Genomic DNA, 24,404 nt, shown 5'->3' with positions numbered 1-24,404 from the left:
TGTCGGCTGGCTGTGCTTGGAAGAGCTGCTGCAGCTGTCTGGAGGGAGAGTCACGGGCTGGGGTTGATTTATGAGTTGATGACACCATATTCATTAAGGCTTAAAGTGGTGCCCAGGAGCTACCAAGAGCATTACCCAACAGCTCTCAAATGCTTCTAACTGACCTTCCAAAAAAAACCCCCCAAACAACAGTCAAATGTAAGGAGACCGGTTTGAAGGCCTCGCGTCTGTCTGTTGGGTGTCTCTCCTTGCTGGCCGAGCCTGGTTACTGGTAGTTTGCTGTCGAGTGTTCTGGGCCCAGGGCCTATTTTAATAGCAAAGTACCTGGCTGATGGGGGATAATATTCTATTTCCTGTCTGACTTTGTCAGCAGATTTTACAAGAAAGCTTCCAAATATTGATCAGTATAGAAAATAGACTTCTCTGTCTTTTGTAGAGGTGACCTGTATAGGCCGATCAGAAATTTCGGGGGAGCCACTGCCCAGATCATGCTGAGGCGTTTTCTAGAAGATAGGATATCAATTTCACACCACTTAGACATATTAAGGAAACTGGAGAGAATTAATAGTGAGAATCCATGAAGCCTCCTTTAACAAATGAGGTGTCTATCCGGTAGCTCAGAGCACTTTGCTGTGTGCATTGGACGTGGGAAGTTACCTGCCAGTGCTCATTTTTAAACGCCTTGGAGAATTCAGTCTATATGGATTATTTTTGATGAATCCTCTGATTGACCTGAGTTCTCAGTGGGAGGATTCTCATACAGTAGCAGGTTTGCATGAGATGAGATAACTTTTAGAACAAGAAGAAAAAGAGGAATCTTTTGTAATTAGACTCAAGGTTGGAAAAAACTTCATCTGAGGCAAGAGGGAGCAATTGGGTGGATAGTTCCCTATCCTGAAGGGGAGTTGTAAAGATTCAGAGGGAAACATATGTGAGGCCACAAGCACAATGCCTGGCAGAAGTGGGAGGTTCCCAGCAAGTATTGGCTCCCTCTTTTCCTTTATGTCCTTTAATGTTTTATTGATGAAATTATTGATTCAGCCCCAGAGACTGTACTCTGACCTCTGCTGGTTATTTATTGTAACGCGTCTCATAAAAATAATAGCTAGTATTTGCCTATCAACCTAGCATTTCAGGCCCTAAGCGAGCCACCCATTATTATCTACTTTATTTATTCATCTACTGGAGATGCATTTATTGAGAGCTGCTGTGTGCCCAGCACTGTGCTAAGCGCTGGGTCACAGAGATGAGCAGGCAGACAAGGCCCCAGCCGAGGTGGCCTCACATTGCCAGCACCTCTCAGGAGCTCCAAAACGATAGATACAATTCAAGCAAGTGCTTTCCTTGGGGTCCACCCATGGTAATTTTTTTCTCCCAGTAGTTCCCCTTCTTAAATAGAGAATCTCCACCTGAAAAAACTAGTCCACCAACAAAGTGACATCTCGAGCTTCTGTTCTGTACAAGGCATCAGGGAGCTACAAACAGGTGATAGTCTCATGCTACCGTACCCACGGGAGATGCTCAGTAAATCCTTTTGGGTGGATTTGCTTGGACTTGGTCTGCCTTCAGGGTCTCTGCTGGATGAGGGCAAGACTGTCAGCCTACGGGTGGCAACTTCTGGCTCAGAAGCCCCTGCTTAGACTGGTCCTTTTCCTTCCAGGACAGGAGGCCAGGCTTCTCATTGGGCTCATCTGTGTTGCCGCCTCTCTGCACGCTGCCTGTCTTATTGCTGGAATCACATTTACTCCAATTTATGTCTTTACTTCTAGGCCACATCTATGGTTTATCTGGGAACTAAGTCAAGCGTAGTGTCTTCCAGCTTTATGATAAAATGCAATTTTCTCAAGAAATGAAGGAAAATTCTTCATTTTCAAGGGCTAGTTTAGAAAAGGAATTCCTGCTAAAGGTAGCATCTCAAACACAACTCGATCTGGGAGCCCTTGGAAACTACACCTTGGGCTGTGGAACCTAAACTCGAGGATCACCACTCGCTAGTTCTGGGACCTTGGAGGAGATACTTGACCTCCCTGGGCTTCAGGTTTTGAAACCGAGTGAGCCCCTGTGGGACTCCCGGGCACGGAGGCCCTCTTGTCCTCTCTTTCTTGTAGGCAAGACTCCAGGTTCCATGACCTTCCCTGAGTTCCAAAGGGCAGATTGGAAGAGTTGCTAATCACGGGAGGAGCAGCCAGGAAACCACCTGAGTTGAGATTAAGGAAGTGCACGTCCGGCATGCGCCCTGATCTTGTCAGAGACTCCACCCTTGGACCTATTGTTATCAAACCCTTCATCAGGTCCTCTGGGGTGGGGACACATAGTTTCTCCAGGCAGGAGCCTGCTGTGTCCCCGTTTGCCTGGCAAAGTAATAAAGCTATCCTTTTCTACTTCACCCAAAACTCTGTCCCCGAGATTTGATTTGGCAGTGGTGTAGAGAGAGGCTGAGCTTTCAGCATCAGTTTCCCATTTGTAAAGGAGGATAATAACAGTGCCTGCCTAGTGGGTTTATTACGAGGGTCCAGAGGGTTCCATGCCCATGGAGTTAGAACAGCGCCTGATTCACAGTAAGCCCTCAGGACACTGTTAGTTACTGAGAGACCTTGAGTGAGTCACTTTCCTGTCTGGGTTTGGGTTATGTCCTCTGTAGAAGGCAAAAAGCGTGGGAGTCAGAGGAGACTATCTCACAGTTCTAATCAAGCATCCTGTAAACCCACTGTGACCCCGCCCTTCGGCAGTTTGTTCAGCAATAGATCAACTGAGGCAAGTTCAGTTTAACAGCATTGCCTTTCTTCCTGAAAGCATCAATTTTAAGCACATTCGTGGTAGCTGAGGGTGGTTTTCAGCTCAGTTGCTTTCAGGACGGGGCAGAAGTGACAGATGTTTCTAAGCGAAGGGGTGTTACTCTCATGAGCCCTTTCCAGCATTTGTGTAAGAACTGGGGCCTCTCCTGTTTCTTACTGTACTTCCCTGCTGTGGGCCTCTTCTTGAAATCCTTACCAAATTGATGGGAGAAATATTTCCTTAAGTCTGCTGGCAATTCCATCAGGTAGGGTGGGATTCTCCAAAACTCTTTTTTTTTTTTTTTTTCAGTGAGAACATTCCTAGCACTTTCTTTTTTTGCTAAGGTTTCTGTTTCGTGCCTCTAGAAGATCATTCTTTCAAGAACTTTAAAATACTTTATCTTGACTTATGTCACGGTCAGTGTCACCAGCTAGTGTTTACACTCTGTATTCATGGAGCTGAGTGGTTTAGATGGTCCTAATTGACACACAGATATTTGCTCCTACCCTCCCTTTGGGAGGAGACAAACCTGTTGCCTTGCCATTGTGTGTGTGTGTGTGTGTGTGTGTGTGTGTGTGTGTGTGTGTGTATGTGTTTAAACAAAAGATTTGCAGAAGAGTATTTGGGAAAATCTTAGTAAGCAGAAGACCCAAATTATTACTGTTGTTGTTAATAATTGTGTTTAACATCTTTTGAGTGCTTATTCTGTGCTAGGCACTGTTCTAAGTGATTTATAGTTACTGTTTTATTTAATCCTCATGAATATCTCCCTATCCAATGAGCAGGGATTATACTTATAGCTCCATTTTACAGACAAATAAATTGAGGCACTAGTGGCATTAAAGGACTTTGACCAAGGTCACACAAGTGGGGGATACTAGAGCCAAGATTTAAACTTGGTTCTGTCTTTGCTCATCTACTTGATTTCTCCTGAGCGCCTGCTTTCTCAGGTGCACTACAGGGCCTGTGCTGCTAAACGCTCTGCTTGGCTGGCGTGAAAAGAGCTCCAAAAGAACAGTTAGAAACCCCGGGCTTGGGTCGTAGCTCCACCACTTTCCAGATGGCCTTGGACAAGTAATTTTCATCCTTTGAAGCTGTCTTTTAAGAGAATATCTGGTGTTTATGAGGTAGATAATGTACACAACAGGGCTTTATAAGCAGTAAAGTACTGTCAAGTGTAAGCTATGAATGCCTTGCAAGAGAATTCTAGCCCTTCTTGCTTGAAGTTTATCATTTCCAGCAATACTTTTGAAGAGAGAGCTGGCAGTCTGTAGAAAACCAGTCTGTGAGCATGACTGGAGGGAGAGGGAAGTTTCATATCTGGAGACTGGAGGAGGGAAAACAGGGCCTTGTGGGCACAGAGTGACTGAGAACTTGAATAACAGGAAGGAGGGTTAAGAATAAATAAGGCGCCAACTATGATGCATAAAATAAGCTACCAGGACATATTGTACAACACAGGGAATATAGCCAATATTTTATAATAACTATAAATGGATTATAACCTTTAAAAATTGTGAATCACTATATTGTACACCTGTAACTTATATAATATTATATAATATTGTATGTTAACTATACTTCAGTAAAAAAAACAAAAATTACAAAGAAAAGGAATAAGTAAGGCACAAGAAGAGATGAATTCATTTAGAATGTTGGAGCTTCCGGAATTTATCTAGCCAGGTCAAAATCTGAAACCCATTCTAGGCTCAAAATCGATGGCTCTGGCCCTAAGAACTGCCTCGTTTTCTCAAAACTACACAAACACAAAGCAGTTTCTAGGATACACAGGTCTGCCCTGTAGTGCTTCTCCGAACAGTGTTGGTTCTGCTGTCCTGCCGGCTCACAGCCTTCCTCCCCGCATCCAAGACCAAGTGTGTGAGCTCCTCTCCAGGGTACTCAGCTGCTGGGGGTGGGGCAGGCAGTGTCCCCAGCATCCTCCCAGAGCCCCCCGAGATCGGCAGTGGTCAGCCTGCCCTGCCCCACGTGGGCCTCGCTGAAGGGATTCTCCTCTGGGCAGTGGGGCACGTTGGTTTGGAACGCTGGGATTCACCGTCAGGGAAAGGGTTATCTTTCACAATTAACCTGGAATCCAGTCAGTTAAAAAGAAGATAGGAAGAAATGTTTGCCTTTTTTTTTTGCGCTGCGCCTTGGGCCTTGTGAGATCCTAGTTCCCCAAACTGGCCCGGCAGTGAAAGTGCTGAGTCCTAACCACTGGACCGCCAGGGAATTCCCACCTTTTTTTTTTTGAATGGTTTTCTAGCCTTAGGTCAGCTAATGCTGCTCGCTGCCCTATTCAGCCTCTGGAACCCGCTGCCTTCAGGGGAGAGGCCCCATGCTCCTGCCCAGGGGCCCCACCTTAGACGTCCCTGTGCTCTTGCTCTTCCCAAATTTAAAAAGACAGTTCTCTATTTTAGACCATAGACTTGCTTGGGGAAGTGATGAGTTCTAATTTTTCTCCCCTCTTGATAAACTGTCCTTATTTAGTACACTAGGTACGCTCCCAGTACCCGTTCCGCTTTCCAGGGGAGGTAAAACCGTGATGGGTCTTCTTAAGTGAGTGCTGTGCTTGTAAATAACTAAAAATATCTCAGAAGAAAGAAAGAAAAAAAAAAGAAGGAAGAGGAAAGTGACTCATTAGTTACTCTGTTAGTGTGTTTGCCATGTTCTAAAAGGGTCACAGTCATGTTTACAAACCAGTGCTTCTTGTGGTTAACTTAAGTATATCCTAGTTCGGCAGTAAGAATAATCAGCATGTGATTCAGACTAATATTTTGCTGTCTCTTACTATTTGATTAAATGACACTAAAATCTGAATAATGACTTGTGTCCCCCCCCCCCCTCTTTCTCTTTGCTGTTTTCAGTAGAGCATGCACCATTTTGAACGTGAATTTTCGGTAAAGTAAGCTATACTGATTTTTCTAACTTTAAAGATGCTCTGTTTCTGTATGTGAAATGGGACCCAGTGTGTCTAGCTCACTGAAGTGATGAACAAATGGGAAAGCAGATTCGAGACGATTTCCTTATCTGAATATTTAAATGAAATACAGCATCTTTAAAAAGCACCCAAGTGACTTCATTTATATTCATTTCATTTTCATCATGACCTTCAAAATCTTCATTTTCACTCTGATTTTAGTTCTAAAATAGAGCTCTAAAACCTGTAAATCAACTGCATGGCATTTTGGTATCTTTTAATTTTGGAAACCAGCACCTCACAGTCCTGTTGCTGCAAATGTGTCGGTTCCTTGTTCCCTCTGACAAAGGGGAAAAGGCGCTGGGCAGTTGCATTCTTGGTCACAGGGAAGCAACTTACAGCTTGTATAACTGACAATAGGGAAAAACAGTTCTTTTTTAAGCATCCTTAACAATACTTGAGTTGGGACATGAGTACAGCCTCCACGTCTTTCTGAGGTAAGAGGCTAAGGCGGTTCCAGAAGGCGGTTCCAGAGAGCTGGGGCCTGCCTGCTTCCAGGGGTCCCCGCCCTCCACTCCCTCTCGAGGGTAGCTGGTAGGTGTGGTGTTGGTCTCGCGGCCATGTGGCCTCCCCTGATGTGTGTGGAGACCACAAAGGAACCCAGGCCGCAGACACGAGTAGACCGCCCACTGTCAGAGTTGGTCCAAGGCAAGGGGATGCTCAAACGTCCTTTTGACGGGGCTAGGGACGGTGTTTCTGGCGAGACATTCCTACCCAGATCTAACCTGTGCTCTTGCTGCAACAGTCTGTGGCCTGTTGCAGGGCCTCCGCTGGATTTCCAGGCTCCCATCTGAGGTTCTGGGGAGGGTGGAGTAGTTGGCTCTTGGGGTTTTTGTCTAAGAGAAGGTAAGATTGGAGAGATCAGGGCTGACCTGGTGATCACTGGAGGTAAGCTGTTTCAGAGCATCCGTCATCCTGGGGTGTTGCAGGCCAATGTTTTTCAAAGCTGGGTGAATTCATTTGGCAATCAGCCTGACACGGAATCTGGTTTTGTCTGCGGCCTGGGGATGAGGGTGATAGGAGGCCTCTGGGGGGGCGCCCCCTCATATTTGGGGAGTGGGGGGCCCGGGCATTAGGCAGTTGTTCCCAGGTTTGCTCCAGGCCAAAGAGCCAAGTCCGAATTTGGCCCCTTGTTAACATTCCCCCCTCCCACATCATTACCAACGTGTTGTAGCTTAAGCTCCAGTGAACCTTTAAAGGAATTTTGTGGACGACAGAAGAGGCAAAAAGGAAAAACTTAAAAAAAAAAAAATCGATGGAGGCTGTAATTAGAGACTGTGAGTCCCTGGGTCTATGTTCTTGCCTCCTCCAGTGTTGACCTTCAGACCTGGACCTCCTCTCCCCTTCCAGAGCATTCTGAGCTGCTCCTGGCCCTAATCATACATATCAGGATCTGCCCTAGTTGTTGCAGGCCCAATGATGAAAGGTGGACCTCATGGGACATCGTGCCCTTTACGACTGGTTGGGCCCTCTGTGAGGGGACCACAGGTGACCTGCTCTTTCCTCTTGGATGGACATAGTCTCCTTTCTCACAGCCCTCAGCATCATATTATAGGCACAGGCTACCCTGTGGCACTTTGGACAGTGTATTTATTTATGCTGCCTACATATTCAAAGCGATTCATTCAGACAGTTTCAGCCTTTACTTGTAAGATGAAGATCCATTTACGGAATACCACGCCCCAATTCCCAAACTCTGTGGTAGTGAATTTGCACTTTTAATTTAGAGTGCCTAGTAATGAGGCCAAAGTCAAGGGATGGTTCCTCACGAGGGCCAAGCAGTTTCGTTCTGTGCCAAGAGAGCAGCCTGTACCCAAGTCCAGTTCCTGAGGCCCATCTCTAGCCTCCGAGAATCCTGGGCTAGAAGACTTGCAGTCTCTGGATGGCCAATTCCATGCGTTTAGTGGAACAAAGTGCTACTGCAGGCCTGTCTTCTCGTCTATAACCCTCACTGACTCTTCTGCCAGGGTCAAAGCACAAAGCTGGGAGGCAGACATGCTGGCACTCATTTGGGTACGTGTTGGGCCGTACATGTCAAGCCCAGATTCTGCTGCCCTTTTCTGGCCGTTGGGTGAGAGTGCTGGGAAGGGGAGGGGGCAGCTGGGAGGGCACTGGCGCCCACTCAGTCCTCCGGGCTCTGCAGTTGAGTTCCAAGAGGCTTCAGAGGCCGTCTCCTCTCCTCCTGGTATTTTACGGGTCACTTTCCAAGAACCCCCTTCAGAGGAATGCTTATGTCACACACTTACTCTCCCTGCTCTTTTCATCTCAACAGTCATTTCAGGTTTGAAGTCCTTTTTATCTCTGTAACCCTGTAACGTAAAGCCAGGAACATTTCCCCATAATCCACCTTGGCATAGAACATAATAGAACTTCATTCATTAGTTGTTATTGTACAGAACCAGTGAAAATTACATTTTGTTCATTTGTCTGTATTTAATGTTTATTTGTATTGCTATATTATTTTTTGAGAATTCCAAGATTGCAGAGCATGAGTGTGTGCATCTGTGTGATTCTTTAATTTCAGCTGCCTTAGGTTTGGGTAAAGATGTGAAGGAAGGTAAGTGGTCTTCTATGAAATACAATGCTTTAACCATTGCCTATCACAGTTGGGAAAAAGGTTGCACTTACTGAAGTATTTTATGGATGATCCTGACCACTCATCCATATAAACTCAAGTAGCAGTTGGTATGTTTACCTAGTATCACCACAGCTCAGTAGCAGTTTGAGGGAGGTGGTAGGGGAGCCATCTAGCAGAATGTCTTCTGTGGTAGCACTGGGGTGGGGTAGAGGATAAGACTAGAAAGAGATGTGGAGTCACGGGGAGCTGCAAGGGTCACAGGAAATGGGACAACTGTGACACAGTCAAGTTCTTCTTTAAAGCAGGGCTTTTTTTTTTTTTTTTTTTTTTTGTGGCCATGCCACATGGCACGTGGGTTCTTAGTTGCGGCATGCAGGATCTTAGTTCCCCAGACCAGGGATCAAACCCACGCCCCCCTGCACTGGAAGCACGGAGTCTTAACCACTGGACAGTCAGGGAAGTCCCAGCAGGGATTTTTCTGTACCTAGTGTTTATTTTGTCCCAAGAGGACAATTCATTCATTGATTCAAAACTGTAAAATTCGAGCGCCCAATGTTTGTGTTTCTGAAAGCTAAGGGAGGATTCAGATACCTGTCCAGTTACCTGCTCCTTGCCCACCAGGGTACAGCTCGGCATTCCGGTCTCCCCTGACACTTCAGCAAAGATGTAGGGTTAGGGCATTTCCATCCTGTCCCTGGGTTGGGCCACAGTGGAAACATGGGTGCTTGAGGAAGATTCCTCCCTGAGAATACCATTGCTGGAGAGAGAAAGCCCTCTGCGCCTTGCTGTGCATTGCTAACATTAGCGTTTTATGTTTTTTTCATGCAACCTAATAGGAAATGATTATTCAAGATGGATGCCCCTGGGGAGCCCATAACCCAGCAGACAATGGTTACTTGCCGAGAATCCTAAGTGATTTGTCATTTTATGTTAAATCACGTCCTTCAAATATTGTGTGTTGGAGCAGCTAAAGAACCGTTCATCCCTTACTAGTAATTGATATTCCAGTAGCCCAGCTCTATGCATACAGATGTCTATCTTTAATTGCTAGCTCAGGAATAGGTGGAGCTGCCTGGAACCTGGAAAAAGTAGCTAATGGAACTTTTCTTTTGGGACCATGATTAAAGTTTGGAAATGGAAGTAGAGCCTCATCTATGCTGAGAATGTCGCTATGTATAGTTTCATGTAATCTGTGATATTGTTCAGTCTTTTCTCACATGACTATTACTTGGGAGAAATGGCAACTTTTAATTAATTCCCCTTTAATGCTTCTACGTTTCTTGTTCAAGTATTTAAAAAAAATCACACAGTACAGGGTGTGTTGGCCCGTTTGAGGGAAAACATTTGCAGTCTCACCGAAGTCCTTTCTGCCCAGGACTGAGCAGTAGCACGGATACAGGGTGTGTGGAGATACTGACTGTGCCCTTTCCTCCACAGGGATGTCCGCGTTACCCCCACCTCCTCCACCTGCGCCTCCGCCACCAGCAGCTCCCTTGCCTCCTGCGAGCACAGAGGCGCCCACACAGCTTCCGCCCCAGGCTGTGAATGGTGTGAGCCGAGGGGCCTTACTCAGCTCCATCCAGAATTTCCAAAAAGGAACTTTGAGGAAAGCCGAAACCTGTGATCATAGTGCTCCTAAGATCGGCTAAAGCTTTGTGTTTACACTTGGAGGGAAAATTTGTTTTGTTTTCCTTCCACCTGCAACCCCTAAAGTACCCTCTATCTGGATGAATAATTGCTGAGCCAGTACAGTCACATACGACTTCGCAGATGCTCATGTAAGAGGCTTTTCAAGAGGGAAATAGTCTTCAAGTAGAATAAAGTCAGGCTGGCATTGCTGCCTTAAGAAATAGTTTGCTCCTTTGTTACTCTTGTAAAGGAGTCTTGCTCTTCCTCTAATGGTCATCTTTTGGTGGCAGCAGCATATTGGAATCAATTATTTCCACCAACAGAAGGAAGTGGACAAAAAACAATGACAATATACAGTCACAGCGGTGGATGGCCTTCGTGTCGCAATCCCTCCTATACCATTAGACAGCTCCTAGAAATGTTCCTCTCAGAGTTCATTTCTCTATTCTAAAGCATTTTCTGGTTATTTCTTAGATAACTCCCATTTTTGCTACCTTAATTTCATCCTAGACATTAACACTGTAGCCCAAAGCATAGTTATGTCGCTGAGAGTCAGAGAAGCAACTGAGTTCTTCATTTTCCCTTCAAGTGGAACGGGGAAAGTTCGTAACAGTCTATTAAGTTCAAACAGGAACTCCATTGTGGTTATAGAACTCAGGGCTGCTAAAGGAACTACTCTAGACTCTTAGTTCCTTTTAGTATGTATCGAACGGACAAAAAAATGTTGACATCCGAAAAAGCTCTTGCCAATTAGAGGATCTTCTTAATCCTCAGCAATTAAGTCAAGTTTGGCGTTTGTGGGGGTGGATTATTATTACAACACAAGTACATCTGGCAAAATCAGTTCTGATTTTCCAAAGATTTATCCAAATATATCATCTTTTTAATGTTACTCATTTATTAGAAAGATCCTTTATCCTATGATTTGCTTAAACCCTTAAATAAATTGCACTTTAAAGGATTATAAATAATCCATCTAAAAATTCAAGTTACACACATCAGTGTTGGTTACTATGCAGAGAGAATGTCATTGTGTATAGTTTCATGTAATCTGTGATAAATGTTCAGCTGTATTTTTTATTAAAATAAACCATGTCTAGAAAATGTGTTATTTGTAGCTTGGCTAGATATTTTAAATGGGAACTTTTTGTAGTAACTTTGGTAAATATAAAGAAAAGATTCACACAGTATTTCTAAAGTTTCCTCCCTACCTATTCTATCTCTATTTTCTTTTGTGTCGTATTTTCCCTCTTGATTAATAAGAGCTAACAATCCTGTGTTCCTGTTTTAATTAGGTACCACTTGTATGCTTCTATAACTAATTTAAATCTATCTTTTCCATCTCAATTTCTGAAGAGGGCAGTGTATGGCAGAGTGTGTTTGTTGGCAGTGGGAAAAATACCTGACACAGATTTTGGTTTAACTTTAAAGAGAACCTACTAGAATTAGGCATTTGAAGAGTCGGGGGGCAAGTTCCTGTTTTAAGTAAGTAATGCAGTCTAGGAGATTAATGATTACTGATTAGTTCCCGATGGCAGTAATTTCTTAACAGAATTTTAAGACTTCTATCCCACATTTATTATCTCAAGAATATAAAAATACAATTAGTCATAGTTAGGAATTCCTTTATTCCTTATCAAAACAGTCTAACAGTAAACGTAAATTATATGCTTTTATTTTTACATATAAGTTATGTTTTTTTGGAGATATCTTTCATCAGGACTCTTGCCACATTTATACCTTGTCCTTCTAATGAGAGGGTAAAATTTTACATTAATCTTATTCAAAGAACATGGCTATTGTAACAGATAAAAAAAGCGTGGCCCCTAGGCAGGAAAGTGGAGAGTTTTTCCACAGACATATTTAAACTTCTTCCCAGTACAAAAACGTATGTTGTTGCTTTAGACATAACTTTACAAATCAAAAGGTCTTATAGGACAATCCAGATGAAATGTCATTAAGTATTTTAAGGAAATCCCAATGACTTGAAATTCAAGTCCAAGCTACATATTTAGTGCTTTCTTTATTGCAAATATGATGTCTTTAACCTGAGGTACAGAGTTGTCTTCTAGAACCTTTGCATAAGGCATAGGGACATCGGCACCGGTGACACGAACTACAGGAGCATCCAGAAAATTGAACGCGGGGCCTAAGAGGGAAGGAGGCGCAAATGAGAGAGGCATGAAAAACCAGCTGAGCACCACCACCTCAGCATAGCAGGTATGGCTGCCCAGAGAAGGAAAATCTGAAGAAGGAAATATGAAATCTGAAAGGAATGCTAATTACAGAGAATTGTCTCTGGCTTGCTTTCTTAAACATTTACCCAAAGGAAAAATACCAAGCTGACAAGTTGAAAATTCAAGTCATTTGACCACCCCTAGCTTTTGATTGTTTTGTCCTGTAACACAGTGTTTATTACAGTTTAACTATTCTGGAATCAGTTTCTCTGAAATACCTTCCATGATCCTGGCACAGATTTCAGCTCCTACTCCAAACTGTGGCCAGCCTCCTTCCACAGTTACAAGGTGATTGGTCTTCATGACACTGGCTTCTATTGTTTCAATGTCCATTGGTCTGATGGTTCGCATATTTATCACCTAAACAGATAATAAATAGCTTTACAGAGCCACTTCCTCACAAATATAGTCTTATCCCCAAAATGCCACTTCCTTTCTTGTTTCCTTTTAATCTTTGGGTCCAGGGAAACATAATCTGCCCATTCATGAACAAACTGTCAAAAGGGAAACTGTAATTAAAACAAAAATCTTTATCTCTACTACAAGCAGCTTTGTTCACTTACAGAATTCACTTATCCTCCCTTGGCCTTAACTTCCTCCTCATTAAAATAATAACTAACATGTGACCGCTTACCCTGTACTAGGCACTACACTAAGTATAATTCTACAACCACCCTAACGGGACAGTAAATGTATTATCCTCATTTTATAGCTGATGGCAGAGATTTAGAGTACGTAACATGCCCAAGTGTTAACTAGGAAGTGGTACCTCCTGGTTATGAAAGTGTTAGACTCGACGACTTCTAAGTTTTCTCTTCTCCCAAACTCCAGCTCCAAGGTTGGATCTTAACTTGACAAAACACATACTAAAAAGATCCAGACCCTAGGTGGTAGAAGGCTAGGTATTTGAAAAGCACGTAGGCTCCCAGCTTTAAGCAGAAGCAGAACTAAGTGACAAAGCAAGATTTTATACCTAATTAACCTGTTACAGAACTCAAACGCCTCTTTCTGGGTCTTAAAGGGAACTTTCTGATTCTTTTTTTTTTTTAATAAATTTATTTTATTATTATTTTTTGTGTGTGTGGTACGCGGGCCTCTCACTGTTGTGGCCTCTCCCGTTGCAGAGCACAGGCTCCGGATGCGCAGGCACAGCGGCCATGGCTCACGGGCCCAGCCGCTCCGCAGCATGTGGGATCTTCCTGGACCGGGGCACGAACCTGTGTCCCCTGCATCGGCAGGTGGACTCTCAACCACTGCGCCACCAGGGAAGCCCTATTTATTTATTTTTGGCTGCGTTGGGTCTTTATTGCTGCGTGTGGGCTTTCTCTAGTTGCAACAAGCGGGGGCTACACTTCGTTGTGGTGTGCAGGCTTCTCACTGCAGTGGCTTCTCTTGTTGTGGAGCACGGGCTCTAGGTGCATGGGCTTCAGTAGTTGTGGCACATGGGCTCAGTAGCTGTGGCTCGCGGGCTCCAGAGCACAGGCTCAGTAGTTGTGGCGCACAGGCTTAGTTCTCCGCGGCATGTTGGATCTTCCCGAACCAGGGCTCGAACCTGTGTCCCCTGCGTTGGCAGGCGGATTCTTAACCACTGCGCCACCAGGCAAGTCCCCTGATTCTTTAAGAACAAGTGAATGTCCACTCACCTCACATTCAATTCCCTCTTTAGATAGCACCGTTGCAGCTTCTAAGCAGTGGCTCACAGGTCTTGAATGGGAAACTATGGTTACATGTGTCCCTGAAACAAAGTGGTCACAGATAAGAGGTCAGGTTGAAACCAAAGACACTGTCCTGCTCTGCAGCCAGCTATGGTTCTTCTTCATTTTAGAATCTTAAACTCAACTACATTCCAGCGAGATGAGGAATGTGGCAGCCTTTCTAGAAACGAAATACAAATCTACTGGACCAAGATTTAGAAAAGAACAAATATATGTGCAATCAGGGCATGACACATTTTAAACTTGAACTCATCCTATAATTTCCTAGTCAAAGTAAAGGGCAGTGACTTCTAGACTGAATTTGACCAACATAAATAGAGGGCACGGATTACAAATAATGTTTACATGTATACTAATTTCTCTTACCTTGCCTTTCTATTTTAGCTTTTCCAATAGGAATCAGAAAATCTTTTGACTGAGCCTCTGGGGGAAGTTCAAAAGGAACTCCATACATCAATTCATTCTCCAGCACCACCACTGCAAAATATACATATTTAAACCAAAGTAACTACATGACTAAAAATGTATATGCGGGCTTCCCTGGTAGCGCAGTGGTTGAGAGTCCGCCTGCCGATGCAGGGGACACGGGTTCGTGCCCTGGTCCGGGAAGATCCCACATGCCGCGTAGCGGCTGGGCCCGTGAGCCATGGCCGCTGAGCCTGTGCATCTGGAGCCTGTGCTCCGCCACGGGAGAGGCCACAACAGTGAGAGGCCCGCGAACCGCCCCCCCAAAAAAAGTATATGCAACACTATCATTCATATTGTGAAAAGTTTCACTGTGCTGATTAGGAAGCCTCATACCTATCGTGTCCAGTAGCCTTGAGGATGGTTTAAGTACAGACATCTGTAGTCTGGGCGATCCTGATTTTATCTATGGGGTTAAACCGGTGTTGTAGGTATGCAGCAAATTTCTCCGGTATCTAATTGGCCCCGTTATAGTCAGAAATAAGAAGAACACCACATTTTTTCCTATCTTTACTATATCTGTAAATCACTAACATTTTATATGATACGTCTAAGCCTAACTAGAAGTCTTTAATGGTTCCTTCCATGCAGATATTTCATTTTTGTTCTTTAATGTTCAAAAGAGACCCACAACACGTCACGCTACTGACCTGGATTGTTATCCCGAATGGCTGATTTAATAAGTCCTTTTGCATCCTCTGAACTCCATGGGCTGACCACCTTTAAGCCTGGGCAGTGCCCATACCAGGCAGCAAAGCACTGTGAGTGTTGGGCAGCTACGCCTGCTGAGGCGCCATTGGGCCCCCTGAAGACTATGGGCACAGACTGAAAGCCCGCTGACATGTAGTAGGTCTTGGCAGCTGAGTTTATAACCTGGTCGATGGCTTGCATAGAGAAGTTGAAGGTCATAAATTCACAAATGGGCCGCAACCCAGCCTGTCAAATCAAAAACATAGATGTTAAAAAGACGAGAAAGAGCAATTTAGAGTGGCACACCAGCACTTCGCTCCCCCAACATTCAAGCAATGTTTTTAAACAGTCATGTTGAAAGTAATCTCTTTGGATAAGATTCATAAAGAGGACTACATACCATAGCTGCACCTACAGCAATTCCAGCAAAACCCATCTAGAACGTAAAACGCAAACATAAGTAAAAATCCACAAAAATTAGAACAGTACCCTTTAATAGACATGCCCCTCAAAGGTCTGCTTCCTGATGGAAGGCTTACCTCAGATATGGGAGTGTCTATGATCCTCTTATCTCCATATTTCTTCCACAGGCCTCGACTAACCTACAATTAAGCAATGACCCCATTACCTTTAATTGTACTGGGGGCAAATGGCCATCTCAGTTCTGTGTAGCTTTCATGTATCTTGGTTACCTTATATGCCCCATCATATTGGGCAACTTCTTCCCCAAGTAGAAATACCTTCTCATCTCTTTCCAGCTCCTCATCCATACCTTGATTTATAGCCTCACGAACTGTCACCTGTCACAGGTATGGGAAAGCAGTCAATAAGCTACAGCATTACTTAGGAGACTATTGAGATTCTCTCTCTTGACCTAGGCTGCCCACAGCACACAATGTAAAAACTATCACTAGAACAGGCTTCTCTTCAAAAGTTCAAAAAATTCAAAAAGTAACATTTCTATCACTCATAGCCAGTCTTTGATTGGATGTGTAAATGAGAAGTATACTGAACACTTTACTGATGTGCACCTAAGCTTAAGAAATCTGCTTGCTGGCCATACCAGCTCATAGGTGGCTTCCTAAGTAGAAAAGTGAATTTTATTTCCACGTCTGGTATACTGTGGGGCAGCGAACAGCCAAGGAAGCCTAAATAATACTACATATTGAGCGCTCGCTAGGTGCCAGGCACTGCCAAACACTTTGCCTTCAGGATGTAGGAGTTATTTTACTACACAGGTTGGTAGAATCCTCCAGTAACAAAAAGGGGGAGAGCGGGCAATTCCTCAAAACGTTGAACACAGAATTACCATATAATCCAACAATCCCACTTCTAGATATAGACCCAAAAGAACTGAAAAGCAGGGACTCAGATAATCGCACACCAATGTTCACAGCAGCATTATTCACAAATCCAACAGGTGGAAGCAACCCAAATGTCCACCAAAGATGAATGGATCAGCAAAATGTGGTATATGCCTACAACGGAATATCATTCAACCTTAAAAAGGAATGAAATTCTGACACATGCTACAACATGGATGAACCTTGAAAACATGCTAAGTGAAATAAGCCAGACATAAAAGGACAAATGCTGTATGATTCCATTTATGGGAGGTCCCTAGAGTAGATAAATTAATAGGCACAGAACGCACAATACAGGTTACCAGGGGCTAATGGGATGGAGAGTTATTGTTCAATGGGTACAGTTTCTGTTTGGGATGATGACAAAGTTCTGGTGGTGAATGGACAACGTGGTGAATGTACTTAGTCCCACTGCATATACAGTTTAAAAGAGTAAATTTTCTTATATTTTACCACAAGAAAAAATTTTAAGGGGGAGGGTGAGGGAAGAAGCGTCAAGTCTAGTTCCCTCAGATCGGACATCTGATTCCCCTGAGCCTCGCGTGGGTGACATGCGGCCCCAGCTTCCGCGCCGGGACGAGGGGCCTCGCCGGCCCGGCTAGCTTCCAGGCCAGTTACCTGCAGAGCAGCCGGCGCGGTCCGGTGGAAGCGCCTCCTCAGCAGCCCGGAGACCTGGCGGGGAGAGAGAGAGAGAGAGAGGACGCTCTGAGGCGACGCAGACTGGGCAGGGGTCGCGCAGGGTCATGGGCCCGAGAGCCGCTGCCGACCTGCTCAAGGGGTCTCCGCGTCAAGGCAGCCACCACCGCCATCTTGACCGTGTCCTCTAGCCGCCGCCGGATGACGACACAGCAGGGACGCGCACTAGTCAGGCCCTATTTCCCCTGCCGGTGCGGGCCAATGGCAGGGCACGACGTCTGCGTGTCCCGCCCCCCAGGGCGTCGGGGGCCGAGGGGTGGGGCCAAGGAGGCGTGTCGGGTGTCTAGCCACTCAGCCTGAGGCAGCCTGGGATCAACGTTATTGAGAGCTGCCGGCTCCTGGCGCGCCGGTTGCACGCCGGGAGCGCGTCCCTGCGTGTTGATACGTGGATCGCAGGGACCAAAAATCAGACTGTAAGAATCATAACTCGAGGCCGAGGGACCTTCAGAATTAGGCCACGCTTCTGCAGGCGCTGAAATTCTTTGGTACGGAGTAGCCCTTATACACCGTTTGGTGACTGGGGATTTACAGTCTTACAGGCGAGCCTAGTTTCTCTTGGAAGCACTGTCTGTTCGCTCTTTTTTTTAAGAACATCTTTTTTGGAGTATAATTGCTTTACAATGGTGTGTTAGTTTCTGCTGTATAACAAAGTGAAGCAGCTATACGTATACGTAATCCCCATAGCCCCTCCCTCTTGCGTCTCCCTCCCACCCTCCCTATCCCACCCCTGTAGGTGGACACAAGACACCAAGCTGATCTCCCTGTGCTCTGCAGCTGCTTCCCACTAGCTATCTATTTTATATTTGGTAGTGTATATATGTCCATGCCACTCTCTCACTTCGTCCCAGTTTACCCTTCCCCCTCCCCGTCTCCTCAAGTCCATTCTCTACGTCTGCGTCTTTATTCCTGTCCTGCCCCTAGGTTCATCAAAACCATTTTTTTTTTTTAGATTCCATATATATGTGTTACCATATGGTATTTGTTTTTCTCTTTCTGAATTACTTCACTCTGAATGACAGACTCAGGGTCCATCCACCTCACTACAAATAACTCAATTTTGTTTCTTTTTATGGCTGAGTAATATTCCATTGTATATATGTGCCACATCTTCTTTATCCATTCATCTGTTTATGGACACTTAGGTTGCTAACATGTCCTGGCTACTGTAAATAGTGCTGCAGTGAACATTGTGGTACGTGACTCTTTTTGAATTATGGTTTTCTCAGGGTATATGCCCAGTAGTGGGATTGCTGGGCCATATGGTAATTCTATTTTTAATTTTTTTAAGGAACCTCCATACTGTTCTCCATAGTGGCTGTATCAATTTACATTCCCACCAACAGTTCAAGAGGGTTCCCTTTTCTACACACCCTCTCCAGCATTTATTGTCTGTAGATTTCTTTTTTTTTTTTTTTTTTGCAATACGCGGGCCTCTCACTGTTGTGGCCTCTCCCGTTGCGGAGCACAGGCTCTGGACGCGCAGGCTCAGCAGCCATGGCTCACGGGCCTAGCCACTCCGTGGCATGTGGGATCTTCCCGGACCGGGGCACGAAGCCGTGTCCCCTGCATCGGCAGGCAGACTCTCAACCACTGCGCCACCAGGGAAGCCCTGTTTGTAGATTTTTTGATGATGGCCATTCTGACTAGTGTGAGGTGATACCTCCTTGTAGTTTTGATTTGCATTTCTCTAATGATTAGTGATGTTGAGCATCCTTTCATGTGTTTGTTGGTAATCTGTATATCTTCTTTGGAGAAATGTCTATTTAGGTCTTCTGCCCATTTTTGGATTGGGTTGTTTGTGTTTTTGATATTGAGCTGCATGAGCTGCTTGTATATTTTGGAGATTAATCCTTTGTGAGTTGCATTGTTTGCAAATATTTTCTCCCATTCTGAGGGTTGTCTTTTCATCTTGTTTATGGTTTCTTTTGTTGTGCAAAAGCTTTTAAGTTTCATTAGGTACCATTTATTTATTTCTGTTTTTATTTCCATTTCTTTAGGAGGTGGGTCAAAAAGGATCTTGCTGTGATTTATGTCATAGAGTGTTCTGCCTATGTTTTCCTCTAAGAGTTTGATAGTGTCTGGCCTTACATTTAGGTCTTTAATCCATTTTGAGTTTATTTTTGTGTATGATGTTAGGGAGTGTTCTAATTTCATTCTTTTACATGTAGCTGTCCAGTTTTCCCAGCACCACGTATTGAAGAGGCTATCTTTTCTCCATTGCATGTTCTTGCCTCCTTTAGCAAAGATAAGGTGACCACATGTGCATGGGTTTATCTCTTGAGTTTTCTATCCTGTTCCATTGATTTATGTTTCTGTTTTTGTGCCAGTACCATACTGTCTTGATTAATGTAGCTTTGTAGTATAGTCTGGAGTCAAGGGAGCCTGATTTCTCCAGCTCCGTTTTTCTTTCTCAAGATTGCTTTGGCTACTTGGGGTCTTTTGTGTTTCCATACAAATTGCGAAATTTTTGTCTAGTTCTGTGAAAAATGCCATTGGTAGTTTGATAAGGATTGCACTGAATCTGTAGATTGCTTTGGGTAGCATAGTCATTTTCACAATGCTGTTTCTTCCAATCCAAGAACATAGTTTATCTCTCCATCTGTTTGTATCATCTTTAATTTCTTTCATCAGTGTCTTATGGTTTTCTGCATACAGGTCTTTTGTCTCCTTAGGTAGGTTTATTCCTACGTATCTAGGTATTTATTCTTTTTGTTGCAATGGTAAAGGGGAGTGTTTCCTTAACTTCTCTTTCAGATTTTTCATCATTAGTGTATAGGAATGCAAGAGATTTCTGTGCCTTAATTTTGTATCCTGCTACTTTACCATATTCATTGATTAGCTCTAGTAGTTTTCTGGTAGCATCTTTAGGATTCTTTATGTATAGTATCATGTCATCTGCAAACAGTGGCAGCTTTACTTCTTCTTTTCCAATTTGCATTCCTTTTATATCTTTTTCTTCTCTGATTGCTGTGACTAATACTTCCAAAACTATGTTGAATAATAGTGGTGAGATTGGGCAACCTTGTCTTATTCCTGATCTTAGTGGAAATGGTTTCAGTTCTTCGCTATTGAGAATGATGTTGGCTGTGGGTTTGTCATATATGGCCTTTATTATGTTGAGATAAGTTTCCTCTATGCCTACTTTCTGGAGGGTTTTTAACATAAGTAGGTGTTGCATTTTGTCAAAAGCTTTTTCTGCATCTATTGAGATGATCATATAGTTTTTATTCTTCAATTAGTTAATATGGTGTATCACATTGATTGATTTGCATATATTGAAGAATCCTTGCATTCCTGGGGTAAACCCTACTTGATCATGGTGTATGATCCTTTTATGTGCTGTTGGATTCTGTTTGCTAGCATTTTGTTGAGGATTTTTGCATCTATGTTCATCAATGATGTTGACCTATAGTTTTCTTTTTTTGTGACATCTTTATTTGGTTTTGGTATCAGGATGATGGTGGCCTCGTAGAATGAGTTTGGGAGTGTTCCTCCATCTGCTATTTTTGGAAGAGTTTGAGAAGGATAGGTGTTAGCTCTTCTCTAAATGTTTGGTAGAATTCACCTGTGAAGCCATCTGGTCCTGGACTTTTGTTTGTTGGAAGATTTTTAATCACAGTTTCAATTTCAGTGCTTGTGATTGGTCTGTTTATATTTTCTATTTCTTCCTGGTTCAGTCTCAGAAGGTTGTGCTTTTCTAAGAATTTGTCCATTTCTTCCAGTTTGTCCATTTTATTGGCATAGAGTTGCTTGTAGTAATCTCTCACGATCCTTTGTATTTCTGAAGTGTCAGTTGTTACTTCTCCTTTTTCATTTCTAATTCTATTGATTTGAGTCTTCTCCCTTTTTCTCTTGATGAGTCTGGCTAATGGGTTATCGATTTTGTTTATCTTCTCAAAGAACCAGCCTTTAGTTTTATTGATCTTTGCTATTGTTTCCTTCATTTCTTTTTCATTTATTTCTGATCTGATCTTTATGATTTCTTTTCTTCTGCTAACTTTGTTTTTTCTTTTGTTGTTGTTCTTCTTTCTCTAATTGCTTTAAGTGTAAGGTTAGGTTGTTTATTTGAGATTTTTCCAGTTTCTTGAGGTAGGATTGTATTGCTATAAACTTCCCTCTTAGAACTGCTTTTGCTGCATCCCATAGGTTTTGGGTTGTCATGTTTTCATTGTCATTTGTCTAGGTATTTTTTTTAAAACATCTTTATTGGAGTATAATTGCTTTACAATGGTGTGTTAGTTTCTGCTTTACAACAAAATGAATCAGTTATATATATACATATGTTCCCATATCTCTTCCCTCTTGCGTCTCCCTCCCTCCCACTCTCCCTATCCTACCCCTCCAGGCAATCACAAAGCACCGAGCTGATCTCCCTGTGCTATGCGGCTGCTTCCCTCTAGTTATCTGCCTTACGTTTGGTAGTGTATATATGTCCATGCCTCTCTCGCGCTTTGTCACAGCTCATCCTTCCCCCTCCCCATATCCTCAAGTCCTTTCTCTAGTAGGTCTGTGTCTTTATTCCTGTCTTACCCCTAGGTTCTTTATGACATTTTTTTTCTTAAATTCCATATATATGTGTTAGCATACGGTATTTGTCTCTCTCTTTCTGACTTACTTCACTCTGTATGACAGACTCTAGGTCTATCCACCTCATTACAAATAGCTCAATTTCATTTCTACATATTTTTTGATTTCCTCTTTCATTTCTTCAGTGATCTCTTGGTTATTTAGTAGTGTATTGTTTAGCCTCCATGTTTTGTGGTTTTTTTACATGTTTTTTTTCTAGTAATTGATATCTAGTCTCGTAGCATTGTGGTCAGAAAAGATACTTGATACAATTTCAATTTTCTTAAATTTACCAAGGCTTGATTTGTGACCCAAGATATGATCTATCCTGGAGAATGTTCCCTGAGCACTTGAGAAGAAAGTGTATTCTGTTGCTTTTGGATGGAATGTCCTATAAATATCAACTAAGTTCATCTTGTTTAATGTGTCATTTAAAGCTTGTGTTTCCTTATTTATTTTCATTTTGGATGATCTGTCCATTGGTGAAAGTGGGGTGTTAAAGTCCCCTACTATGATTATGTTACTGTCGATTTCCCCTTTTATGGCTGTTAGTATTTGACTTATGTATTGAGGTGCTCCTATGTTGGGTGCATAAATATTTACAATTGTTATATCTTCTTCTTGGATTGATCCCTTGATCATTATGTAGTGTCCTTCTTTGTCTCTTGTAATAGTCTTTATTTTAAAGTCTGTTTTGTCTGATATGAGAATTGCTACTCTAGCTTTCTTTTGATTTCCATTTGCATGGAATATCTTTTTCCATCCCCTCACTTGCAGGCTGTATGTATCCCTAGGTCTAAAGTGGGTCTCTTGTAGACAGCATATATATGGGTCTTGTTTTTGTATCCATTTAGCCAGTCTATGTCTTTTGGTTGGAGCATTTAATCCATTTACATTTAAGGTAATTATCGCTATGTATGTTCCTATTACTATTTTCTTAATTGTTTTGGGTTTGTTATTGTAGCTCTTTTCCTTCTCTTCTATTTCCTGCCTAGAGAAGTTCAGTTAGCATTTGTTGTAAAGCTGGTTTGGTGGTGCTGAACTCTCTTAGCTTTTGTTTGTCTGTACAGGTTTTAATTTCTATGTCAGGTCTGAATGAGATCCTTGCTAGGGAGAGTAATCTTGGTTGTAGATTTTTCCCTCTCATCACTTTAAATATGTCCTGCCAGTCCCTTCTGGCTTGCAGAGTTTCTGCTGAAAGATCAGCTGTTAACCTTATGGGGATTTCCTTGTATGTTATTTGTTGCTTTTCCCTTGCTGCTTTTAATATTTTTTCTTTGAATTTAATTTTTGATAGTTTGATTAATATGTCTTGGCATGTTTCTCCTTGAATTAATCCTGTATGGGACTCTCTGCACTTCCTGGACTTGATTGACTATTTCCTTTCCCATATTAGGGAAGTTTTCAACTATCATCTCTTCAAATATTTTCTCAGTCCCTTTCTTTTTCTCTTCTTCTTCTGGGACCCCTACAATTTGAATGTTGGTGCATTTAATGTTGTCCCAGAGGTCTCTGAGACTGTCCTCAATTCTTTTCATTCTTTTTTCTTTATTCTGCTCTGCGGTAGTTATTTCCACTATTTTATCTTCCAGGTCACTTATCCGTTCTTCTGCCTCAGTTATTCTGCTACTGATTCCTTCTAGAGAATTTTTAATTTCATTTATTGTGTTGTCCATCACTGTTTGTTTGTTCTTTAGTTCTTCTAGGTCCTTGTTAAATGTTTCTTGTATTTTCCCCATTCTATTTCCGAGATTTTGGATCGTCTTTACTATCATTACTCTGAATTCTTTTTTCAGTTTAGACTGCCTATTTCCTCTTCATTTGTTTGGTCTGGTGGGTTTTTACTTTGCTGCTTCATCTGCTGTGTATTTCTCTGTCTTCTCATTTTGCTTAACTTACTGTGTTTGGGGTCTCCTTTTCGCAGGCTGTAGGTTCATAGTTCCCTGTGTTTTTGGTGTCTGCCCCCAGTGGGTGAGGTTGGTTCAGTGGGTTGTGTAGGCTTCTTGGTGGAGGGGACTGGTGCCTGTGTTCTGGTGTGTGAGGCTGGATGTTATCTTTCTGGTGGGCAGGACCATGTCCAGTGGTGTGTTTTGGGGTGTCTGTGGACTTATTATAATTTTAGGCAGCCTCTCTCCCTATGGGTGGGGTTGTGTTCCTGTCTTGCTAGTTGTTTGGCATGGTGTGTGCAGCACTGGAGCGTGCTGGTCATTGAGTCGAGCTGGGTCTTAGCGTTGAAGTGGAGATCTCTGGGAAAGTTCTCACCTACTGATATTATGTGTGTCCAGGAGGTGTCTGGTGGTCCAATGTCCTGAACTCAGCTCTCCCCACTCAGAGGCTCAGGCCTGACACCCGGCTGGAGCACCAAGACCCTGTCAGCCACACGGCCAGGTATGTGGGGAGTTTCTTGCCTTTTGGAAAGTCTGCGGTTTTCTGCCACTGTTCAGTAGGTGTTCTGTAGGAGTTTTTCCACATGTAGTTGTATTTTTGATGTATCTGTGGGGAGGAAAGTGATCTCCACGTCTTACTCCTCCACCATCTTGAAGGTCCTCCTCTCTGTTGGTTCTTTAGAATGTGAACAAGAGCTTTCATGTGTGCCAGGCATTGTGTTATTTAATTCTCACAAGAACCCTCTCAGGTAATTAGTGTTATTATTATGGGCTCCATTTCTCAGATGGGTAGACTGAAGCTGGGATTGGTTAAATGAGCCAGGAT

The 24,404-nt window shown here is 43.2% G+C and overlaps 3 protein-coding genes across 33 annotated transcripts in view; 2 read left to right on the top strand and 1 right to left on the bottom strand.

The window, feature by feature from the left end:
* Positions 1 to 11,066, top strand: part of PXK (PX domain containing serine/threonine kinase like) — a 75,280-nt gene extending 64,214 nt beyond the window's left edge. For 9 of the 29 annotated variants that reach the window (XM_060308909.1, XM_060308910.1, XM_060308912.2 and 6 more), the window contains one exon: positions 9,768 to 11,066. In XM_060308909.1, coding sequence (XP_060164892.1) covers positions 9,768 to 9,979 — 212 coding nt within the window. In that variant the 3' untranslated portion in view covers positions 9,980 to 11,066. Of the gene's footprint in view, positions 1 to 5,639; positions 5,678 to 8,276 lie in introns of all 29 variants that reach the window. The other 20 variants (XM_070046614.1, XM_070046610.1, XM_060308915.1 and 17 more) reach the window with 10 other exon arrangements.
* A 501-nt stretch (positions 11,067 to 11,567) lies between these two features.
* PDHB (pyruvate dehydrogenase E1 subunit beta) lies at positions 11,568 to 17,301 on the bottom strand. Of its 2 annotated transcripts, XM_030867553.2 has the most exons (10): positions 17,198 to 17,301; positions 17,049 to 17,102; positions 15,759 to 15,866; positions 15,606 to 15,668; positions 15,467 to 15,502; positions 15,027 to 15,312; positions 14,278 to 14,388; positions 13,840 to 13,931; positions 12,415 to 12,556; positions 11,568 to 12,108 (listed from the first exon to the last, which is right to left on the bottom strand). In XM_030867553.2, the coding sequence occupies exons 1-10, from the start codon at positions 17,237 to 17,239 to the stop codon at positions 11,963 to 11,965; spliced, it is 1,080 nt and encodes a 359-aa protein (XP_030723413.1). In that variant the 5' UTR covers positions 17,240 to 17,301; the 3' UTR covers positions 11,568 to 11,962. The 2 variants fall into 2 exon arrangements, with proteins under 2 accessions (XP_030723413.1, XP_030723414.1); XM_030867554.2 differs by lacking the exon at positions 14,278 to 14,388.
* Positions 17,302 to 17,459: 158 nt separating this feature from the next.
* Positions 17,460 to 24,404, top strand: part of KCTD6 (potassium channel tetramerization domain containing 6) — a 57,711-nt gene continuing 50,766 nt past the window's right edge. Inside the window, exons 1-2 of one of the 2 annotated variants that reach the window (XM_060308055.2) lie at positions 17,460 to 17,611; positions 23,978 to 24,080. The gene's annotated coding sequence lies outside the window, so the exon portion shown is untranslated. The remainder of the gene's footprint in view (positions 17,612 to 23,977; positions 24,081 to 24,404) is intronic. The other variant, XM_060308056.2, reaches the window with a different exon arrangement.

Source organism: Globicephala melas, chromosome 11 (genome assembly GCF_963455315.2).
Source record: "Globicephala melas chromosome 11, mGloMel1.2, whole genome shotgun sequence".
NCBI lineage: Eukaryota > Metazoa > Chordata > Mammalia > Artiodactyla > Delphinidae > Globicephala > Globicephala melas.
The sequence above is the reverse complement of the archived record's forward strand: the minus strand, read 5'-3'. Positions and strand labels throughout refer to the sequence as shown.